This window comes from Nycticebus coucang, chromosome 11 (assembly GCF_027406575.1).
Source record: "Nycticebus coucang isolate mNycCou1 chromosome 11, mNycCou1.pri, whole genome shotgun sequence".
In the NCBI taxonomy this organism is placed as follows: domain Eukaryota; kingdom Metazoa; phylum Chordata; class Mammalia; order Primates; family Lorisidae; genus Nycticebus; species Nycticebus coucang.
The window spans coordinates 68,117,749-68,141,690 of record NC_069790.1 but is presented as its reverse complement, the minus strand read 5'-3'; the positions used below and the strand labels follow the sequence as shown (position 1 = coordinate 68,141,690).

The 23,942-nt window shown below is 35.4% G+C and overlaps 1 protein-coding gene across 1 annotated transcript in view; it reads right to left on the bottom strand.

Moving 5' to 3' along the window:
* The window catches only part of SEMA3E (semaphorin 3E), a 282,406-nt gene that overhangs the window by 93,615 nt on the left and 164,849 nt on the right, over window positions 1-23,942 (bottom strand). The window contains exons 3-4 of the mRNA XM_053553842.1: window positions 7,811-7,870; window positions 4,743-4,862 (exon numbers count right to left, since the gene is read on the bottom strand). Coding sequence (XP_053409817.1) covers window positions 4,743-4,862; window positions 7,811-7,870 — 180 coding nt within the window. The remainder of the gene's footprint in view (window positions 1-4,742; window positions 4,863-7,810; window positions 7,871-23,942) is intronic.

Here is a 23,942-nt window from a genome sequence, read left to right as displayed (position 1 = left end):
TTCTCCCATAAAAGCAGAGATCAAGTAGGAATGCAAAATCAAAAGTTCATTGAAAATATCTATAGCAAAACTGGCTCAAGACACCCCCATGAGCCTCCAGTTTTGAGCATGCATGGATAAACTACCATAAAAACCGTGGATGTAGCTGTAAACAACATAGGGTATTAACATATTGCAGGATGAGGCAGAGGGAAGTATCAGGCTTTATCAAACCTGAGAAGAAAAGAACTGTCAAATTTCCAACAAGTGTTCATGGACAGGAAAGCACTGCTTTAGAATAGCAGCTGAAACAGGGAGGAATTTTTGCTGATTATTCTTTGGGTGACTGCAAATGATCTACGGGAAGAGTAAAATCCTATGAGCCTTCAAAATTAACTGGCTTATATCCTTTCTAAGAAGAAACTACTGGGAGTAGAATACAAATTATTCAAGAAAGGCCTAAAGAGTCAAGGAAAAAGCAATATCCAGCCAGATAAAAGAGGATGGAGTCATAGGCAGGAAATAAAAAAAAAAAAAAGCCATATTTTTTAACATTTCACAACACAAAACAGAATGGTGAGATCTAAGACATGAAGCTAAATGTCTATTCTGACTCATATTTCTCTCCTAAAAGTTGAGAAACACTAATTTCTTTTAAAAGTGACTAACAGAAAAAGATTCAAGTTGACTCTAGTATAACATTAATCTACGAAAGGGACAGAAAATCATTTCTTTGCCACAATGAAAGGTCATCACAAAGGCACGTCACAAAATATGTGAAAATTGAGTGCAACTTCATATTTTAATAAAAATTAAAATAGAGAAAGTGAAAGAATAAAAGAACATAAACCAACGTCAGAAAAACTCAACAATGACAGAACTCAAAGAGATCAAAATAAAAAGGAAGAAAAGGAGGAGTAAACTAGAAGTAAACTAGAGCCAAACGAACAAACACAAAAGTATATGCCTTACATGAATAAAGACATAATAAAAACAAAAATAAAAATGATTTGAGCTGAGTGCTGGTTTTACAGGGTTATTCCATTTGTGAAAATGATATAGCAATACATGCTATGTACTTCTTATATTTAGCAAAAAACTTAGTAAAAAAGTTAAATGATGAAATGAAGAAAGAGATAAAAGGGATTCAAGAGAAAGTTGATGTCAATGTTTTATGTTAGAAAACCATGGTATGTATCCACATTCTAGTGAAACTTTTCTCATAAATGCCTCTGAAGACTTTAAGTCCAAGGGACACTTTGACTGTCAGACTTGTAACACTCCTTCTTTCTGTGCTATCTACCCGCTTTTCCTCCCAATCCTCCTAACTATGGTTTATTAATCTTAGTGGTTTTTCTGACCCTGACAGCTTCTTAAGTACTCAAATTTCTGGCTCCACACATAGCAATTTTCCTTTTTTACTCATATTCCTCTCCCAGGCAATCATATTATGCCTGAAGATTTCTACTTCCACACATGGATGGTTAATTGTCAAATATGTATGTCTCCCTTAGGTCTCTCTACTGAAAAATAGCTCTTTATGGGGATATCTCTGTTGACTATCCAGTTGTTCCCCTCCCTGGCAAACTTGCTCCTTAGCCAGCCCTTCCATCCCAATAAAGTGTTAGCTAGTTAGCTGGGATTAAGCAGGGAGAATGAGGGATACAGTTAGGCTATGTTGGACTGGCCTGGTCCAAGCTGACCTGAGCAGTATAGGAATGGGGCTGATCAAGACTTTGCAGGTGGGTTGTTTTGAGTACAGTTCATTAAGACCCTGGGAGGTTTCCAAGCAGCAGCTGATGCTCCTCAAAGTTGTACATAAATCCCCAAACTGCACTTTTCATGGGGCTTCTAGTCATTAGGATGGGGCCTGGCTTGTTGTGCAGGACTTTAATAAACTGACTTCTTACTTGCTAAAACTTTACTTTTGTCAATTATGTCAGTGGCTACCTCAAGTCACCATGCCACTCTAACAAAGATAAATCACTTTAGTCTTTTGTTACCTTAAGAAAAATCTTTCAACATTCCTATACTTTTTAAATCCTTTCCCATATTTTTTCCTAGAGATTCTATTTCTTTATTAAATAGAGAATATTGCTGTCGTTATTTTGTCACTGTTCAGTCACTTTTTAATCTCCTATCTAATTATTCATCCCTCTACCAAAACTGCCCTCTGTGTAGCATTGATATTAACCATCATTTGAAAACATTTTTTTTCCCTTTTACAAGTGTAACTTTGATTTTGCTCTAAACTAATTTACCTTACACTGAAATCTTTCTCCCTTCATTCTATGTTTATATTGATACTGCATAGACATTCAACTGGCACCTCAATGACATTTTCCAAGTTATTTTGGCAAAGTGAGAATGGAGAGAAGGAAGAAAAACGAGAGAAGGAATAAAGCAGATGGGGGTGGGGGGTCCTTCAGATAAGACCATTGCTCTTCTCTCTACCCCCAGTTCAAAATCCAATCAATTTTGATAATACTCTCTCTTGGCTCCAGATTCCATCTTTCAAATAACTTTAAAGGGAAATGAAAAAGGTAAAACTGAGAAACACAGCACTTGTTAGGTTCTCACAAAAAAAAAAAGTTTTGATTCTAGAGCTTTCTCTTGTTGTTGACGACTTAGTATTTCCTCTTAAACAGAGAGACATAAAATTGGAATTTTCTTTTCATTCTGCTTCATTTTCAACATCTGAGAAAATGCTCAGCTATATAAACTACCCTGCTGAGAAGCTCTCACTTCAGTTCCACACTTCCTTTTCTTTGCTATTTCAACCAGTGTCAAGTGCCTTCATGATCTCTCAGACTCTTGTAACAGCCTCCTTGAATTTCTGACTTTTATCTCTCCCTGCTTGAATCAATCCTAAATATTACTAATATTTGCCAATCAAATACCCTACTCAAAAGTTCTTCTTGGTCTCCATGTTGTCTTTAGAAATAACTCAGAACTCCACATCCTCCACCAATTTGTTCCAGCTTTATCTCCTGCTGTTCTCCAACCAACCACACAAATGTCAGCACGTCTCTTCTAAACATGCCTGCCTCTGAGCTTTCTAATCAAGCTATTTTCCTTGTCTATAAAGACTTGTAACTTTCATTCCTTCATGTAAAATTGCATAAAGATGTCAAATGATGTTTTGGGAACAAATTCCTTAATGCTCTTGTTATCATATGCTTACGCTTTCCTCTTACATACAGATTTTTTTCAAAATATGCCATATTTGATATTTAGACTGTTACGTGAGATATTTCAATTACATTCAACTATTTGAATTTGATTATAATAATATTAAATCATTCAAAGGTACGGGCATGACAAAAATTTCAATCATGTTTAATATTTGGATAATTATGTGAGACAAAAATACTCAATATTGTGCATAGGAAGCAGAATTACATAAACTTCCAGTTCTGCTAATGATAATGTATATTATATACAGACAAGTCTTCCACAGATCATAACTAAGTTAATTATATATACATATGTATAAGTATATTTTTTAAAAACAACTATTTGAAAGCACTGTAGATTGACAAAGATTAGACAATTTTTCACTTAAGGAAGAGCATGAAAAAACTCAAGTAGAAAGTAAGAGATTTTATTAGCTTGGAAAGTCAAAGAGCAAAGCTTTAAAGTATCAAATTAGCTGAAAATTAAAGGGAGTTATCCATATATTAAAGTATGCATCTAGAAATCTGTGCATAAATTATTTCCCAAGTTTTTGAATGACAGCTGAACTGTATGTACACACAGACCATAAAAAGCAGTGACTGGAATGTTGAAAAGGCTGGCGGCTTCTCATTGCAAGGAACTTTTGAATTTGACTCTAACCAAGTAAACCACCTTCCAGAACAAAAATCAACCCTCTTCAATAGGTAATAGAATCCATAATCTTGAAAATATATAATCTGTAATGTATAGTACACAACAAATACTAGCCATGCTAAGGAACAAAAATGTGATTTGTAGTCAAGAGAAAAACAGTCGAGGTAAATGAAGCCTGAGATGACCCAGATATTAGAATTAGCATGTAAAGACTTTAAGAAAGCTGTTTAAAATATGCTCAATGACTTAAGGCAAAACAGCCAAAATAAATAAAAATAACAGGGGAACACAGTATAGAAAGGGAAAATATAAGAAAAGATCTACAACTAAAAAGTGCTATACATGGACATGAATTGGGTGAGGTAAATAAGCATACTGACTGGAGATAACAGAAGAAAGAGTTCGTGAATTTGAAAATAAACCAATGGAATTTATCCAATAAATCAGTTTGAAATCTTCTCTCCTTTTGCGTTCCCTACCTCACCTGGCTGGAAGGAAGTAACCACAGAATCAGAAAGTCTTTGCATGTCCTCAGTAAAACACTATACATAGTATTTTATTCATATAAATGATGTGCGTGTATATATATATATAAAATATACATTTGTATATTTCAGTTTGGTAGTTAAATTAGTAAAAATACTATTTTAACACAACAGAACATAGTTTTATGCTAAGAAATGTTTAAATGAGCAAATGAAACAAATAAAATTGTTCAGGAATGAAGACATAGAGAATTAGCTGGTTCACGGATTTTATAGCTGAAAAGATTTTAAAAGCCCAGAGAGTCCATTTCTTTGATTCAAACCAACTGAATTAATATATGACAATGCTTTTATCATTGTAGAGAAAAAAATGCCACAGTCTTTCTTTTAAAACATAGTTGTTTTCAGCATTACTTTTATTGATACCGAGAAATAAAATCATCTTACCTCCAAATGATATCCAACTCTGATGAAGGTGCAAATGGGGTCAAAAGCTCCAGTACCACAGGTCAAAAGGTGTGTCCTGTTATAGTGATGCAAAACCCGGACATAATTTGCACATTCACTCTAATGCAGGAAAAGAAAAAAAGACATTTATTAGTATCTAAAAATTGAGCCCTTCTTTGAATTTTTTTTCCTAACCCTAGAAATCTCATATTTTAGCAAATATCTCCAGTGGGGGGAAGAAACAATGACAGATGAAAAGAAGGTACAACTGGGGAAAAAGAAACTGGGGTGACCAAAACACATTCTAGTAGCAGTGATGTGTGAATTACATTTACAATGGGAATGAATCATTTTTTCATATATGCGTATTCTAGTTCACAATTGAGAAATTAAAAAAAAAAGTGCACCATTCAGAAATTTGTGAAGTGTAAAGATCTGCATGGCAATATGTTCCACTAAGTAATTAAGTTATTCCCAATGCTGTTATTTTTTTAAAGCACAGTATAAACAATGAATCAGCATAAAGTCAGAAAACCAAAAATTTTAAAAAGCTTTTTTATTCGTAAGAAAGTATATGCAGACTTTAGATCATTACAGAATTTTGACACTTGGGAAAATAAGTGTGATCTTGTCAGATTCGCAATTTACATAAAGCATTTTCAGAGAAAAATTTCAAGTAAGTACAGAGGAAGCTAACCATAAAAATAACATTGTGAGATTACTATTATTATAAGAGAATAGCAATAGACCAGATATAAATATTTAATTGTTTGATGGGCTGTCTTGTCTCTGTTGCAACTAGCCACCTCTATAGCTATAGCATGAAAACAGCATGAATATATAATTCAAAAATGATTTTGTGTGGTTGTGTTTCAATAAAACTTTATTTACAGAAATAGGCCCAGGAACTCTAGTTTTTCAACACTAGTATTCAACTGTAAACTTCCTGCCTATGGAATCTTTATTTTTGGCATCTTCACATTCTACAGTTAATTAAACATAGTACCTAATACATACTACATGCTTAACAAATTTCTAATACATTAGTCTCTTGGTAAGTTTTATGGCCAGTATGCTAAATGGGGTAAGGGAGGTGGGGAAGGAAACAAGTTTATATTTGTTTCCAAACTAACTTGACTAAATTCATTCTAGGAAATGCCCTCTTAGCAAATTAGGTGTTGCAATTTACTCAAAAGTATTTTATAAAAGAAATACTAAACACTTCTAATATTAAATATTACTTTGAAACCAATATATGCAATTATTAGTAAATGTAATGTTTTATAAGAACAGGTTGTGACTTCAACTCTTTAAAGTCTGTCACCCAGCAATATTAGGAGGAAAGGCCCAGGAGTATCACTTCATTATAAGTGACTCAGGGAATAGCATGCTCTGGGCAAGAACAAGGTTTATGTTACTGAACTGATTATCTAGGACAAACAAATGTATCTATTTCTTCGATTTCCTGCTCGGGTAACATTTTCTTCTGTGAGTGACCTATATAGTTGATAGACTCTGATCATTCAGGCAGAGTAAAAATACCTGTTCTCATATTGCTGTGAGCACCTGCTCTTCTTCTCTTGACACACAGTCACATCTTGGAGTGAGCCAATTAGACCACATTTTGGCTCATTTGAGCTTAGATTGACATGGCCTAAGCTTTTGTTCAATTAATCAGCATCACATTATGGGCTAAGGCAGCAAGAATGTGTTGACTCACGTTTTGGCTGTGCCCCAGTTGCTACAGAGAATCAGGAGTTGGTATAATGTATGTTAGTCTTTTATGTTATTTTTTTTTCTTCAGTGAGAAGAAAAAAGGATGTTTCCTTTCTTTCTTTTTTTTTTTTTTTTTTGTAGAGACAGAGTCTCACTGTACTGCCCTCGGGTAGAGTGCCGTGGCATCACACAGTTCACAGCAACCTCTAACTCTTGGGCTTACGCGATTCTCTTGCCTCAGCCTCCCAGCAGCGGGGACTACAGGCGCCCGCCACAATGCCCGGCTATGATAAGTTCCCTTTCAAGGGCAGATATAAAGCTTTTCCTCCAAGATGTGTGTTGTGTCATCAGCTCAGCCAGCCACTCCTAGGATGCGGAAGTCCTATGTGTGTGGCTTTCGTGTGTTAGGGGCTGAGTCGGGACTCTGTTGATCCACCCACACGCTGCAGGGAAACAGTGGGAAAAGTGGAATATTAACTGCCACGTGACTTATGAACTATTCAAGTGTTGACATTACTTTTTATATTACTAATTTTCAAGTTACCTTTGTGTCAATCTATGTCTTAGGAATGTTTTGTTTTGAAGTTTTATTCTGTTTTCATAATCAAACACCATGGCCCCAAGGAAAAATGTTCTTTTTCTGCGGCAGTCAATGTGTTAAGTAGGGAGACTGTAGAAACATTTTGGAATAGGTAAAACACGTTTACCCCTCTCAAACGTTTCCTTCTCTCCTTTTCTTTCTTTTGTTATAATTTGCTAATCAAAGTGAAGTGAAATCCCACAAAGAATGTGCTTAACTTTTCCTGGAATTAAAAAAAAATTACCCACAATTATTTTTCTCTCAAAAACACAAGAAATGAGCATTAGAATAAGGAATGTACAAATCCAAGTTGATTAAAGTCCAAAAAAACAATAAAAACCTAGATCTGGATGACACATTGGCTTCTTATAACTCTACATTGAAATTAATTTTATATATTTATATGGATGTGGGTCAGTACAAAAGTTTTGAGACAGACTGTTAAGGTCCATTGTTTCATTTCCAAGAAACACAATATTTGGCCTCCTTTCTGATTCACCCAGGCAAGTTTCCACCTGCTTAGCTAATACGTGTTACTAGGAGGGCTTCTTTCTTCCCTTCGCTTGTTTCTGTCCTCGTGGATTTCATATTTCTTGATTTTCGTATATCTTAAAACTTTCACAATGATCCACGTGTATACATATCTTCTACATGAACCAAACTGCACATGCACTTTCTTGAAAGCAAATAAAGGTTTCTTGATTCAGTCTTTTGTGGCTGAACAGTGATAGACAATGGATGATTTGTTTAATTTACAATGAATAATACTCACTGCATCTTTTCCTTTCATTATGCATTCTTCTACTTTGAGAGCTGTGCTAGGCCAGAGGATCTGAAATAGAAGATAACGTACTATCACGACAACTGCATGGAAAAGTAAACCACATTGAAGAAACCACTTCATGTTCTTCTACAATTCTATAGATTTCTATTTTGTTCTGTTTTCTAAGAAAAGACTTTCTCATCTTTACATGATTATTTGCATAATTTGGAAACTTATCTCTGAGCTTTTACTTTATGCTAAATCATTTTTTTTTCCCCCAACATATTGAAGGCTCATCTCAAGTCCTGGCCCTTCAAAGGCCACTGGCACCATCTCCAGCCCTTCCTCATCTTTAATCTGATTGTTTTCCCCTCCAATCCAGGCACTCCCTGGAGTTTTCTTTGTTATTTTTACCACTTAGCACAGAATCTGGTGTGTGGTGGGCAATCAGTGATGTTTGCTGCTTGTAAGGATTAAAAGATGAATGACTTTTAAAATACTGACTTATAATGTATCATCCAGTGATATATCACACTACAACTTTGATTATTTTTTAAAGTATGTTTTTAACTCAATCAGTTTCCTACTGGATTTCAGAAAATTTAATTATATTTTATTTGTGAATTTCTTCCTTGAAGAGAGACTGTGTGAAATATTTTTCATCTGCAGTATAGTACCTAGCACGTTGCTGAGCCCAGACACAAACTGATAAATACTTATTATCTGGAATTTGTTTCTTTCCTCTGACTCCCTTCGTTCCTCTTTTTAAACTATAGAGTCAATTATGCCATGCGCCAGACTTGTGCTAAGCACTCTATTTTCTTTTCACTTTTGTTTTTGTTAGGTGCAGTGGTTTCAGTTTCTTATACCAATAATTCATGATTCATTATCACCATCAGTCTCAAAAAGCCTCTCTCTCGCTTGATTCAGGCATTTGTTTTCATCCCCCACTCCAGGATCTATTTCCACCCCCTCAAGAGGCAACTAGTCTATCCTGTTATTAGGTACTTTGTTTTTATATATTCTTACGCAGTGTATATACTGTGCCCTTTTGTGCATATATTTCTAATTTAAGTAAATATTATGGAATTTTATGTCTCAGCTCTTATTTGTTTTAACTAAGAATTGGATTTTTAAGATCCCTCCATAACCTATGTTCATTTTTTATTTTATTTTATTTATTTAGAGACAGAGTCTCACTTTGTTGCCCTCGGTAGAGTGCCGTGGTGTCACATACAGGCGCCCACCACAACACCCAGCTATTTTTGTTGTTGCAGTTTGGCCGGGGCCAGGTTTGAACCCGCCACTCTCGGTATATAGGGCCGGCACCCTACTCATTGAGCCACAGGCTCCACCCTGGACCTACATTCACATACAGTCTCCTGTCCCAGGTGCTTCGCACTGCTGAGAATATGGCTCACCCCACCCGTTTTCCTATTACTCTCCTAGTCATGAATATTCACATTGCCTCTGAGCCTCCACGGCATCAAACACTGTGCTCTCTCCTCTCTGTACTTGCCTTTTTTGATCTGTGTAAAAATATTGTATAAAACCAAGATCAGAACTGCTGGGTCTTAGGTAAGAATACATGGAATATCTCAGCGTCCTGTCACAGTGCTCTCCAGAAGGGAAACTGTTCTATCCCAGCAATCCTATATCACCTATCTTCATTTGGCACTTCCAACTTCTCTATTTTCTTTTTTTGTGTGTACTGAACACTTTAAAATCAATACCAAATTTAATCCTTACCACAACTTTATCAAGGAGCTGATATTATCTAGAGAATTTCTTTTAAAAACTGTGTATTTCTCCATGTAAACCCCCAGAGCAGTAGATCTATGGGTGGGAGCAAAGCAAAGTGATTCATGTGAGTGACTGTAGCGACGGGCTGTGTTGCCTGTGCCTCAAGGAGTCAGTCTCCCACTTAAAACAGTTTATTCCCAATTCTGCTGGATCAATCACCCTCTCCCAGCAAACTGAAACATTCAGCCCCCTTTCCTAGGCCAGAATTCCGTGGGAGCCCCACATTATGCTAACATCAATTTCATGGGCTCTGCTGGTCAGATAATGGATTTGCATCTTTGAGGGATATTGGTTCTCATCTAAACACCCCACACTTTTTACTTTGTTTTTTGTCTTTTCTTTTTTTCTTTTTAGATAGATGCTTGCATTATCACCCTTGGTACAGTGTCATGGCCTCATCGTGTCATAGACTGTTTACTTTGTTGCCTACATTGAAGCCCGGCTACCTCACAATTTTTTTTTTTTTTTAATTTCCTTCCTTTCTGTGTACAATCACCTTTCTGGTCTCAAGTTAACATTTCAATGAAAAAGTGGAAATTTCCCAGCCAATTAACATGGCCTTTTCAAGATAATATATATTTTTAACAAATACCCTCTTCTTCCTCAGAAAGTTTACCTGTGTTCAGGCCCATGGTTGAGAAGAATTCAAGTACAGTCTTTCCCATCCAATGTTTATTGTTGTTAGCCTATTGCTAGGCCTGTGACGGGAAGCCACACTTTTTTTCTAAAACAATTTCTTTGTTTCCTTAACCTCTCTGTTATCTTATGTCTCCCCTCCCTCTACTCATCACATTTCATCCATTCCATTTGTCAGCCTGGAAAGACATTCTGGTTATTGATAAAAATATTAGATATTACTGACTTGAAGGTACTCTTTCATTTAGTTAACAAACTGTAATTACTTCTAAATTAGCATCCCATGTTCAAAAATAAGAAATTTTGTATATAAATCCCTATTTCTATTTTGTATAGAAAAATATGAATAAAGCCACTTTGGGATACGTTTCTGTGTCGCAATATTCCTCTCAAGTTGAAAGTTTGAAGTTTTCTTTCAGTGGGACAGCTACTCTGATTTTCTTCAGACTTTTACCTGACTGCTCCTTTTTGGTATTTCAATTTTTGAAATCTGATATTTATGTTTAAATCACAATCATATTCACATTAAAGCTTTTTATTAGCTTTGTCTCATAAAATACCATATAAGACGTTGATATCCTGACGTGACAGAGTCTTGTCATTTAACTTATACATTATATAGAAAAATCTAGTCTCTGACACATGAATAATATGAGAATTTATAAAAATGGTGACAATAGCATTTGATGATGATCTTTATATGATTGAATTTATTATCATAGTAGTAATCACTCTCTAGTGTAAATGGTAAGTACAAAATATCAGTTGGATGTTCTTATTGGTGCATGAGCCCCCCCAAATTCTTACTAATGATATCCAGCATCAGGTGTTCTATGGCTTTCATTGTGCAGTGTGTAAACTTTTAAATGAAAACATGCTGGTTTTTTATTGTTGCAACACAAGAAAAAAAGATAAGCAAAATAGGAATCTAAAAGAAAAAGCAACTGAAAAACCAAAAACATACACACAGAATCTTAGAACAGATGTTGATTTTATCAATGAATTCACCAGTAGACCCCGAATGAGTAGGGAAAGACATCACATAAATACCTCATTGTCAGGCTAGGTTGCAACTTTGCACGAGGCTGAGGAGAGTAACCCCATTGTAAGATAAGGATTCTAGAAGGGAAGCTATGCAGAGGTTCTCAAACTGTGGCCCGCAGGCCACATGCGACGGTGTGATTGCATGTGTTCCCATTTTCTTGTTTTTTTTACTTCAAAATAAGTTTTGTGCAGTGTGCATAGGAATTTGTTCAGTTTTTTTTTTTTTAAACTATAGTCTGGCCCTCCAACCGTCTGAGGGACAGTGAACAGCCCCCCTGTTTAAAAAGTTTGAGGACCTCTGCGAGTTTACAAATGTATTTGATCTATTTTGCAAAAAACATTATCGCACTGAGGAATAGATTTCAACAGATGATTGTTGAGACTCATTCTAACTTGAGATGGAATTTGATTTAGGAATTATGATTAGACTGTGGATGCACAAATTATTCAAAGGCATAAGATCACGTGCATGTGTGTACAGACTGTATGTGTGATATATATACGTGTGTTTATATATACATATAAAAATACAAATTCATTTTAGGATAATTATCATTGGCTAATTCCCTTATCAATGTGAATAAAATAGAGAACACCTCATCCATAGTTCAGAACACTGCATTATTTTCATAATATATTTGGGAGATGCAGGACTTTTCTTTTTAGAATATTAACATTCTGTCTTACTCATTTTTCCATATGTAAATTGATGGCTTCTTCAAACTGTAATTCCATAACATATTGTCCTATTCCCCTAAATCATGGCTTTATTATGATTGATCTCAAGATTATCGAAACACCTTGTTTGGAGAGAGTAATTCTTTATAGAATTTTTTGCACATCTTTTGACAGCTTTTGTTCCAGAATATCTTTTCAAATATCCTGGAAAGACAGAGATAGAATTTCCCTCCCGGGAGAAAAAAAAAAAAATGGAAGATTTGTTTCCTGACCAGTATAATAAAAATGTCTCCAGGGAAAAGGTTGGACTTGTTTGCTAATAGCTGCTTAAGCTTGGGTGCTTACAGAGCTTGGGGTTCCTCACATGAGTCACATATCCACTGAGTATGCAGTGTCGACCTCGCCTGCTGGGAATCACCCGCTGCAGGACATGGTGGAGCTGGTGGGGGCAAGGACACTGATGAAGTATGAAGCTCTTGCTGCCTACTGTACCATGAGTAATAGGCTTTGACTTTGACCCAGGAGTCTAATATTTTCTGACAGCATTTATAAAATTGATGCGCTAACCTGTCTTGAAAATCTCAGCCCCTTCAGTTTTTGACACAAGCAAAAGATAACATTATATGATGACGACAATAAATGGCTCTTCTAGGATTGTCAGAACATGCATTTGTTCCTAGCAGCAAAACTAAAATGCAATTGCTCAAAGAATGACAAAACTATACTTTCAGGCACATTTTACAAAGTGTTTCAAAATGAAACTTTTCTAATAGTTTTTCAATGGACGCTCTTCCTCCTTCCTCTGATCCCTTATAATGCTCTTATTTTCTTTACTTGGGCTTAAATGATTTGTTACTTAATTGTAGCTCTACTATTAGACCATACCTTGCAGAGGGTAAGGCTGTGACTTATTCCTGTTTTTTCTAGCAATGCCTCCCTGATAGAATGTCTTAAACGGTCTCTGTTTATTCAATCTCTATTAATTGACTTGTATCAATTCAATTTAACTTTATCACATCATCAATAAACTTGATCAGTAAAGCAGCTTACAGTAAAGTTCAGAACATCAGATTCAATGACATGAAAATACTGTAACAAGGGTCAAATGAGGGAAAAAAGTAAAATTTTCCAGTTTAATAATGAAGGAAATACTGTAGTATTTTTACAAAAATCTAAGCATTGAAAGACTGATAGGATTTCTGAACACAGATTAAAAGATATTGAGCAGATAACTCCGGATAGAAGGAAGGGAGAGAGGCAAAAGATTAATTATGGGTCAGCATGGTGACACCCGCCTGTAATCCTAGTACTCTGGGAAGCTGAGGCAAGAGGACTGCTTGAAGCTCAGGAGTTTGAGACCAGCTTGAGCAAAAGCGAGAACCTGTCTCTGCTAAAAATAGAAAAATTAGCCAGGCGTGATGGCAGGTGCCTGTAGTCCCAGCTGCTCAGAGGTTGAGGCGGGAGAATCACTCCAACCCAAGAGTTAGAGGTTACTGTGAGCTAGGCTGACACCACAGCACTCCAGACTGAGGCAACAGAGTGACAGTCTAAAAACAAATTAGTTAGGAGAATTATGAATGCTCACCACATTAAAGACCAATACACGTGAACCCTCCAAGGGAACAACAGAATTATATGTTTACTAAAGTTGTTGTTTCTCTTTTGTTTTTTAACAAAATTAATATGCTGTACATCTAAATGTTAACTCAGGTGACAAAATAAGACTTGTAATGACGTCGCTGGAAATTGAAAGTTATTTTTTAAAGAACTGATGGCTTTAAACCCATCATGTACAAATGTTCTGCCAAGCCAGTAAAGGAAATGATATTCTTCATTTGTTTTGGCAGTTAGGATGTCTTTTGGTTCTGCTCCAGAGTTTAGCATCAACAAAAACCCATAAAATTAAGCTCTTTGCTCTGCATAAAACACTTTTAAAGGCAGTTAAACAACAGGGTATAATGTTATTTCCAAATTCCCTGTACCAAAAAAGGGTTCAAAAAGCAAAGGTTAAATACACATCATTTCATCACAATACCCCTACAATATAATTTAATCATTCCACCGCACATTAACAGGCCATCCACTATTTTTACACATTGCAGAGGAGAAAAATAAAAAATAAATTAAATTACAAAGTCTTTTTTTTTCTGGATTCCCTATTGAGCCTCATAATTAACTAGAATGAAGGATTTAACAGCTACTGTGACAAGATGTTATGAACCTCAGAGATTTTAGAGAAGCAAAAACAAAGGAATAAAAATGGAATAATTTTTAACTATCTAAAAATATGTTTTTATTTAAAAAAATCTAGCTAATATTAGTCTGTGTGCATGGAACATATTAAGGAGACTAAGATTCTACCATAATTTCATTGTATATTCTTTCTGCTTTTATTATTCTACTCAATTCTTTTTTCTGGAACAAAGCTGAGAGAAGAATTCTTATTTATATTTTTTCTTTCTAAATTTTTCATCTATGAACAGTACTAGTGTTCAACAGTGTACATTTTAATTATACAGGTTATACTATGTAGATATCATTAAAAGCAAGAAAATCTGTTTTGAATATAACAAATTAAAATAATTCTAATGGTTTACAAATGGTATTCTTTAATCTGACACACATTATCTGTCTGTTTATGCCTTTATATTTAATTACAGTGACTATCGTTATTCTCATAGTTTATATTACAGAATTATGATCTGTATGATTATAAACAAAATTTATGCTTGGAAGGATTATTCTCCAAAGCGTTTGAACTAGAGCAATATTATAACTACACAAATATTTGTAGGCTGATGTGCAACCTTTTGCATGGATGAATTTTACTTAATTGATATCATTAATGTGAATTATCATCTACATTTACATGTAAATCATATTGTAATGTCTTTCTCCGCAATAAAAATTTAAATTCTAAAATAGCAGATGTTTTTCACCTTCGATGCAATAAAGTTGAATGAATGAGAAAACTACACATGTGTTTATAAACATAATTATCTAACCAAGCCATCATATCTACAGATATCCAAGTTAAGTCGTTTAATTTTAGCTTTAATTATGGTGGTAAGAATAATTTTAGAAAAACTAGCTGAAACTTAGAAAATTCATGAAAAATCAAAGTTCCTTAAAGTTTACTACTAAATACAGAATTGTCTATCAGTTCCTATAAAAGATAGCCTACATAAATATAAACATTTTAATTTTTTTCATAAAATGGGAAAAATTGAAGAAAATTTTATACTCCTTGGTATCATCTAGATATTTCTGATTTATTTCAAAGTCTTAATATTTTTCAAGTGTGTACAGTTTTTAAGGGCTATGTGGATAAAAGGTAGATAAGTACCTGTGATTGATATCGGAGTCTCCCGGGGGTCTCAGATTTTGCCTTAAGTAAACGGAAGAACAGTTGCTTGTACTACCAGTGAGAAGTTTCTCTCCACTGTCACCCACAGCTAACTGTTCTATCAGTTCTTAATCATTACTAGCGTCAAGTCTAATAATGCAAATGGAAGAACAACCATGGGGAAAGAAGCACTTCATTGCAGAAGACAGAACTAATGGCGCACCACAGAACAATCTGGGAGACAGGAAGTTCATTGCAGAGCAGTTACCGGGTTCTCAACGATGGCTTCCTAGACAAACGAGCAAATGAGTTTTAAATTCTAACTGGTATTTACCGGGTCCATGGCTCTATTCTCATTTTCCTTTTATTCATCCAACTGTTAAAGTAATCACACTAATCTATAAATTATTTGATGTCCATATTCAGAATCCTAAGATTCTGTTTCAGCAGCATGACAGTCAATGTTCCTCATGAGCAAGTCTCTGCCAAATTTCCACCTGAACTCCCACTGTGTACCCACATGCCCCCAGCTCATCTATGGTAACCAAGACTATTACTTGTTATTCCACACTACTCCAAAATGTCTGTCCTTCCTCCCCCACCGACTCTGTTCTCACTGCCACACTCACCAGAAGTCTATCATTGAAAGTACAACTTAAATTTTATCTCCTTTAGGAACCACTTCCTCAAGCTTTTCCATACTTTCTTAGCATTTTATTGGACCTTAATTATTGTCTATTCAAATTAGGTCTATAGGTCATGTATATCTGTGTATCTTGATTATTATAAATATTTTAGGGTAGAGACCATTCATTTCTGCATACTTCATATTATCTTTATGGATGTTTCTAGAACTTAGATAAATCCTAAAAATCTGTAGTATTCCTTTCACTTAGAAATGGCAGCATATTAGAATTATTTCACTTAAATAATAAGACAGCAAATATTTAGATGATGCTTACTATGTTCCAGGCACTGTGTGGGGCCCTTAACAACTCATTTAAGCTCTGAAAATAACAAAGATAAAACTATTATGACTATCTTTTCTCACAGGTGAAAAAACTGAGAAATCAAGTTGTAGAATAATTGGCCCCAAATAACTCATCAAGTGATGGACTTGACGTGGGAGCCTGGATAAGCCAACAGTAGAATCTCTGTTCTTTGCCATTGGACTCCACTGTTTTAAAAAGTTTTAAAAGTAAATTAAAATAAGTTAAAATTAAAAACCGCATATTAGCTGTTATTGTCAAGTCTAAGAAAAATGTAAACTGTTGATCAGCTGTACCTTATTTTATAAATAATCAGAAAGAATGAGGACAAACTTTCAAACAATAAGGAAAGATAAAAAAATGTACCCAATCTAACACTTCTTTACACTATATGTAAACATACGTGATGAATATAAATTAGGAAATAAGTTTTTTCATAGAATATGGAAAATAATACACAAATATTGTCAATATTTTTAGGTGCTATATTGGTAAAATGATCATGCCATATAATACAGAGGATTTTTATTTTTCATTAGTACTAATACTAATTTTGGTTTACTAAATAATATTATTGCAGTTGCTATTTTAAAATTCTATTACATATTAAAATGTTTTAAAATTATAAGGAAAGTTTTTCTTTAATCTCTTTTTATTAAAAGGAGAATTTGAATTACAGAATAACTGTGTAAAGATTGGGTTGATAGTAACAAAATACCAGGATTTTTTGTTTGTTTGTTTGTTTGTTTACACTAGGGATCATTTGTTTAAGTGTTTAAAAAAAACTTATCAAGGGCAGCACCTATGGCTCAACGAGTAGGGTGCCAGCCCCATATGTTGGAGGCGGCAGGTTCAAACCTGGCCCCAGCCATAAACTGCAAAAAACAAACAAAAAAAGAACTTATCAATGAATTTTACGATCTTTTTAAATCTTCCTAAAGTTCAATTAAATTATACCAGCAATTGAAGTTTAAGGAACTATACATCTTATAAAATATATTTAATTCTACTGAGTGTAAAGGTGCTAATCAGAGAATCTAATGACAACATAATAAAATGTCACTATCTCTTCAGGTGGAATCTTGACATTACAAGAGGTATAAATAAATTAGGGTAAAATGTGCAAGAAAATATTGTACTTCTTTCCAAATTATTGCACTTCTTTTCAAATTACTTAGATTGGGCATTCTTCCTCAATGTAGAATTGTAACTCAAAAATCAAGTAGCAAGTAAAAGAAAATTTAATGATAAATATTTTAATACAAGAAAGACAAAGGAAATTTAAATATAAATAGCCCTGAATATGTCTATGTTTAGAGCCCTATCCCGATTAAGAGACCTTGGAGATTCATCATAAAAAAATGCTTTTTTAAGAGACGGATGATATCAGTTAAATCTATAAGCAATCAAATAAAAAGCGTCTATCAGCATGTTTTAACTTTCCCTTTCCAAGTATTCTAATCATACTAATTTCCTGATGGTCTTGCATGATGATCAGGAGATCTCAGATGCTTTAATTCTTTCACTAAGATATGACTCTAGAGAAAGGCAAAAAAGAAAAAAAGATGGTCTTTGTTTTTCAATTTCTTATACTGTCACTGATGAAATCAAGAATTCTAACCTAAAAGGTTTCACATTATCTGTGGATTTTAGACTCTTTTAGAGAGCATGATATTTAAAAACTACCTTCTGTTGGAAAGTAGGATGTTATCATATTAGATAAAGCAAACAGAATTAAAAAGTTGGAAGTTTTATAGTGAAGAGTATGATTTGGCATCAAGATTGAGTTTTGCATTTTTTAGTGGGAGTTAAGAATCTTCAACAAATCTTACATAGATACAAGGAAGCAGAATTATGTTGTGAAAAGTGTTATTACATAGTCTGGAAAATGCTAATGAGTTAAATAACTTACAAAGCAATACCGATGTCTAAAAACTAAAATAATATAGTAAATATACTAAATGGTACCTTCCTATGCATTGTAAATTTGCATGAGAAAAAAACATTCTGATGTATGTATATATCCATATGTTATGATTATTATATAGAAAATAATTATTTAACACCACATATAGGACTAGTATTTCCAGGGTCTACAGGAATCATTAAATTGTAGCACTTCACCACTCTGCTGCACATTACAACCATGTGGGAGGGTTTTATTAAACACCACTACTTGGTATTCACTTCAGTGTAGGGGTAGGGTCAAGTCACAGATATTACTTACGAGATATGCAGGAGTATACTAAGGTGCAGTCGAGGTTAAAATTATTGCAGTATAAAACAGAAAACTTACCTTCTTCCTCAGAAGAAAAGTGGGTAGGTGGTAAGTAGGTAGTTAAGGTGGGGTTGGGGAGTTCCATGAAGGAAGGCAAAATTAACTTAAAAGGAATCAGAGAATATTTAGTTTGAACATGTTTCTGCTAATTAGTGCGATGAGATTTGGAACAGGGCAGACAGGAAAGAGGATAGATTGGGCCATGTTAGGATTAGCAGCAGACACTTTCTCATTGTCTCAGGGCCTACATTCTTCTAGCACCAACCTCTTCAAGGAATAAAACACAGTACTTAAGGAGCCATCTCAGAAAGCAGACTGGCAAGTCAACAGCTGACTTTAATACAATATAGGATCAAAATCAGACTGAGGAGTTAGAAAGAATGAGGACAACTTCCTCCAAATCTAGATTAGAGGAGAAAGAACGCAGCTTTAAAAGTCTGAGTACATTTGAAGGACTGAAAGGAGTGTGTATGAATGGGGAGGCCTGGAAGAGGGGACACAAGTGGTCCTCCTGGACACTGCTGAGTTCGTGTGGACAGGCAGAGATTAGGCCATAAAGGTAGACAGGAGTTGATCATGAAGAGCTATGCTTGCTATGCTGAGATATTTAACTTTATTTTTACTCGAACATTTTTAGATGTTTTGTAGAGTGACAAGTACAGAGCAGGAGTTATTAACTGGGGCCTGAATAAAGAATTCAGGGAATGCACCACTGCAGAAATCAGGAAAAAATAAGTACTGAGTTGCACTAACTTCTGACTGAAATTTAGCATTTCCATCATGTAAATGCAAAAAGCAAACTACAGTATTGTTAGTAGTATTTGTGGTTTCATTACTAAGGCAAATAATAGATATCTTAATGTGACTTCACAGTTGTGGCAATTATCTCAAAATATTAACATTTATCCTTAATTTGAAGTTAGAGTGCTGATGAGTGAGACCTGTTGCCAGGTCTTTTTATGTAACATGTTAATAAAGACACTGTAAGTTCTTTCACAATTGTTATTTTAATACACGTGCTATATTCTGATAGCTTATTTTGGTACATTTACATTCTGGTAAGTTTACTTCAATATTTTACTTGGTAATTCCATATGTTCACTTTGTGCATTTAAGGGTCCGCAGGTTTTACCAGACTTCCAAATGGATCCATGAATCACAAAAAAAATTAAGCACCCCCATGCAAACCGTATTGTTGATTTTGTTGAGACAAAAAAATGATGAAGAAAAGACAGAAAATAACTATTCCTTAAGAAAAGGTAACAAGGTGGGATTTAGACCACATGTGGAAGAAGTGACATTTCCTAAAAGAAGAAAGCCAGGTGCTGTGACTCATGCCTGTAATCCCAGCACTTTGGGAGAATGAAGCAGAAGGATCATTTGAGGTTAGGAGTTTGAGACCAGCCTGGGCAATATAGCAAGGCCTTTTCTCTACAAAATAAACAAGCCAGGTGTGGTGGCATGCTGTAGTCCTGGCCACTCAGTAGGCTGGAGCAAGACGCCTGCTGGAGTCCAGGAGTTAAACGTTGCAGTGAGCTATGATTGTACCATTGTACTCCTACCTGGGCAACAGGGCAAGATCCTACCCTGTTTTAAAAAGACAAATGTATATGGGGTTGGGAGAAGATCCTCCAGTGATAAAGAAAGAAGTAGAAAACATCATAAATAGTAGATTTGGTGATAGAAGCATGAGGATCACCATGTTTGATGGCTTAAATTTTCTAAAGGTAGTTAACATTTAAGGTTATTTATCTTACCTGAAGAGATCTTCAGGACTAATCCAGCACGATATGTTCTAGTTGACTGTAGACACCATGGAAAGTATTGACTCACCTCCAGGTCAACAATCAATATTTGGACTCATGTCCCATATTGGTCTGTACATCCCCCAACCTGACTCAAACCATTCTGCTAAATCCTCTAGAATGTCCTTAGCAAAATCCCTGTAACTTCAACCACTTTTTCCATGTTCCTTTATTTTCATTCTGTAATTAGGACCACATGGTCTCTCAAGACTGCTGCTTCTCTACTATTAGACACCTTTAATGGGGCAGTTGTTTTTACTCTGAACTCACATGTCAAGAAGACATGTGCATTGATCACTTTGCCTCTTCCTAAGTTTTCTTCTCTCCAAACTTGCCTACCCAATTAATATCTAAAACAAAATCATAGACATAAACCTACAGTTAAAATTCATGTGATCACAATCATATCACGTTTTCCTCTTCCTTATAATCATCGGCCATCATCCTTTGCCACATTTTCATTAATTGAAGATATTTTCTACCAAGATTATTGTCCTTCCTTCACAAAGATGATTCATCAACCATTATCCTGGTAAATCAATGCTGTAATAACTTCTATTGTTTCATGATATGGTCCTTCAAATCAGCCTCAGCCGCACACTCTGTCACTGCGCCAGCTCTGCAGTGCAAGATGGTGGCCACCAGCCACACCTGGTTAGTAAGCCATGAAATATGCACAGTGGGTGACTTTACACATATTGCTTCCCCAGAAAGATCTTTTTCTAAGATTTTCATACTCTACTTACCACCCCTTCTATTCTCTTACCTCCCTAAAATGCCTTATTTGTCTTTATAGCACTTGTCATACCTGGTATTATACATGCAGTATGTTATTTTATTTTTCTCCCATGTTTTTAGATTTCTTATACTGATTGTACTCTGTAATAATAGGGTTATTAAAATTATAACCAAATAAATGAAAATTAAAATAATTAAAAATTATATTACAGCTGCTAAGATACTGAGATATTGGTTCAATGATAAACAAATGAATCAAGGGAAAGGTGTTGAAATGTGTAGATTGAGTAGAGCAACAGAAGAAGTGTTAGCAAGCACGTGACTCACTGAGGACTCATACGATGGAGGGAGCAGAACTTTGTTTAACCACGTGGGAAAGCTTTTTGATATTATCTTGACAGTAACATGTTCTAGAACTGGCCATCCTACTTTTGAATATTCCCTCTGAAAGCATGCCAGCATGCGCGTTTCAGGAGATGCTCACTACGATGATCATAGTGACAGTCATAAAGCAAAATATTGGAAGCCATCCAAATGTCCTTCAACATGAAATTAGATAGATAATTGTGCTGTATTCATATGACAGAGCATATTACAGAGAAGTCAGAGTCAATAAGAGCTTATACAGAGTGCTGTCTATGTGCCAAGTATTGTTCTTTGACTTTTACATAAACTAACTCGTTTTTATACTCAGCAAAGACTAAGATTTCCCCTTTCATAGGTGAAGAAACAGACACAGAGGAATTTAGGAACTTGCCCAAGATTGCATATACATAGGCAGGGTTTGAACCTCAAAGCCTGAGTTGTGCTTGTAATTAGCTATTCTTGCTCTACAGCAAATGCAGTAGAAATACAAGTAACATGATTAAATCTAAGAAATAGCAATGCATAAAAGAAAAGGCAATTTTTACACAGCTTGAAAGCAGTGATGTTAAATAGTGTGCCCTGTGAGGAAACATACATAGGCAATACGTATAGTATACGGAAATAGATGGTAAAATAATTTTAAAAAATGAAAACAAGGTAAAGACAAAAGTAAAATCTAGGACAGTCTTTGCTTCTGGGCAACAGAAGGCAATGCAGGGCAACAGGCTGGAGAAGGAGAGGAAGTAGCTGCCCCTACAATGGGATTGAAGATATTCTCATCTGGAGTTGCAGGATGGGGTCACAGACATTAGCTTTGTTATTGGGCTTTCTTACATATTTACGTTCTTTGTATCCTTCTGTGTACAAGTGTTACATTTTAAAAGAGTTTAAGAAATAAATAGAAAGTAAAAAAAGGAAAATAAGATTTGGACCTATTTTTAATACGCTTGATCTGAAAGAAAGCGGGCTATGGTGTCACCAGAGAGATCCATGGTGAAGTGTGTGTCTGTGTCTTTAATGGGAGAATCTGAATAGTGTATAATAGATACATAAACTAGACTCGATCTGGCTCAGGCTGATTTGGTCTCCCAGGGGATATCTGGCACTCTCTGGAGAATTTTTCCGATTGTCATGACTACGGGGAGGGCACTGCTGGCATGTGGTAGGTAGAAGCCAGCGATGCAATCGATACCCTATGATGCATATGACACCCCGTCCCCAACTAAGAATCATGCAAAATGCCAGTACTCCCGCAATGGAGAAGCCCAGGACTAGAGAAAGCAAAGCAGGCGAGATTTAAAAATGTAATGGTAGGCAAATAATCAAAGGAGCACAGGCCAGAGGATAGCTTGGCCCCAAAGCAGACACATCACATCTTCAGAGCCTGGAGAGCACTGAAGAGCCAACCTTTCCTTACGCCCACACTTTTAAACAGGGTATTATGAAGTAGACCTTCCTCCTATTCTGTGCTTATTAAAAACACACACTTAAAGGACCTATTGAGAGTTTTATTGCTAATCCTCTGGACCAACAGGCGGGATAAGCACAAGTATGAAACGTAGACGAGGCGATGGTGCTTCAGAGCTAATACAGTGTCTGCCTCAGGACCTCGCCCTGGCACTTGTTCCTACTTAGGATCTGACAGGTGTCTTTGTAATTTTGAAATTTAGAAGTATGAACTAATTTCATTACTCAAAAAGTCCCCCCAAATTATGTAAGCTGCAAGCCTTGCAAAATGAGGATTCCCATGATCGCATTAATGTACACAGCTATGATTTAATAATTAAAAAATAATAATAAAAAAATGAGGATTTATTCTTAAGTGCAGGGAAGTTATTACTAATGAGATGAAAATGTGTCAAATATTCTATGAAACAAGTGTATGGTGCCCCATGATCATATTGATCTACACATTTATGATTTAATTAAAAAAATAGATTATTGTTAAAAAAAAAAAAATTTGTAGCTCCTTTCCCTGACCTCCTGGCCCAAGGGCACCCTGAAGCTGATGGCTCCATACACTCTATTTGGTTTCCTGAGATGCAGTTTTTAAAACCTCATCACACTCAAGGTCCCTACCCTGATGTAGTCTTCACAGGTCATTTCCCCCATAAAATCCCGTCTTTTTATCTCTGAAGGCCTGAGGGTATAATTAGGACAAAACAATAAATGAGAGTAATTAAGCAATTCAATCTCCCCTACTCTGAGTGGGAATCACTTAAGAGTAAGAGGTTACCTCTTGGTCTACATGAAAACAGCTCTGAAAAACTGGTATGAAATTTGGGGTACATACGAGTCACCTGGGAAACTTTTTATCAATGTGCATGCCTGGACCCCACTCTCTGAGAATCATATTATATCCTAGTCCAAAGATTAGAATTTGAGAACCACTTCCGTAACACAAAGGTTTTAACCTTCTAGGATGGCAGAGCTTTTGGAGAATCTTTTAGTATTCACA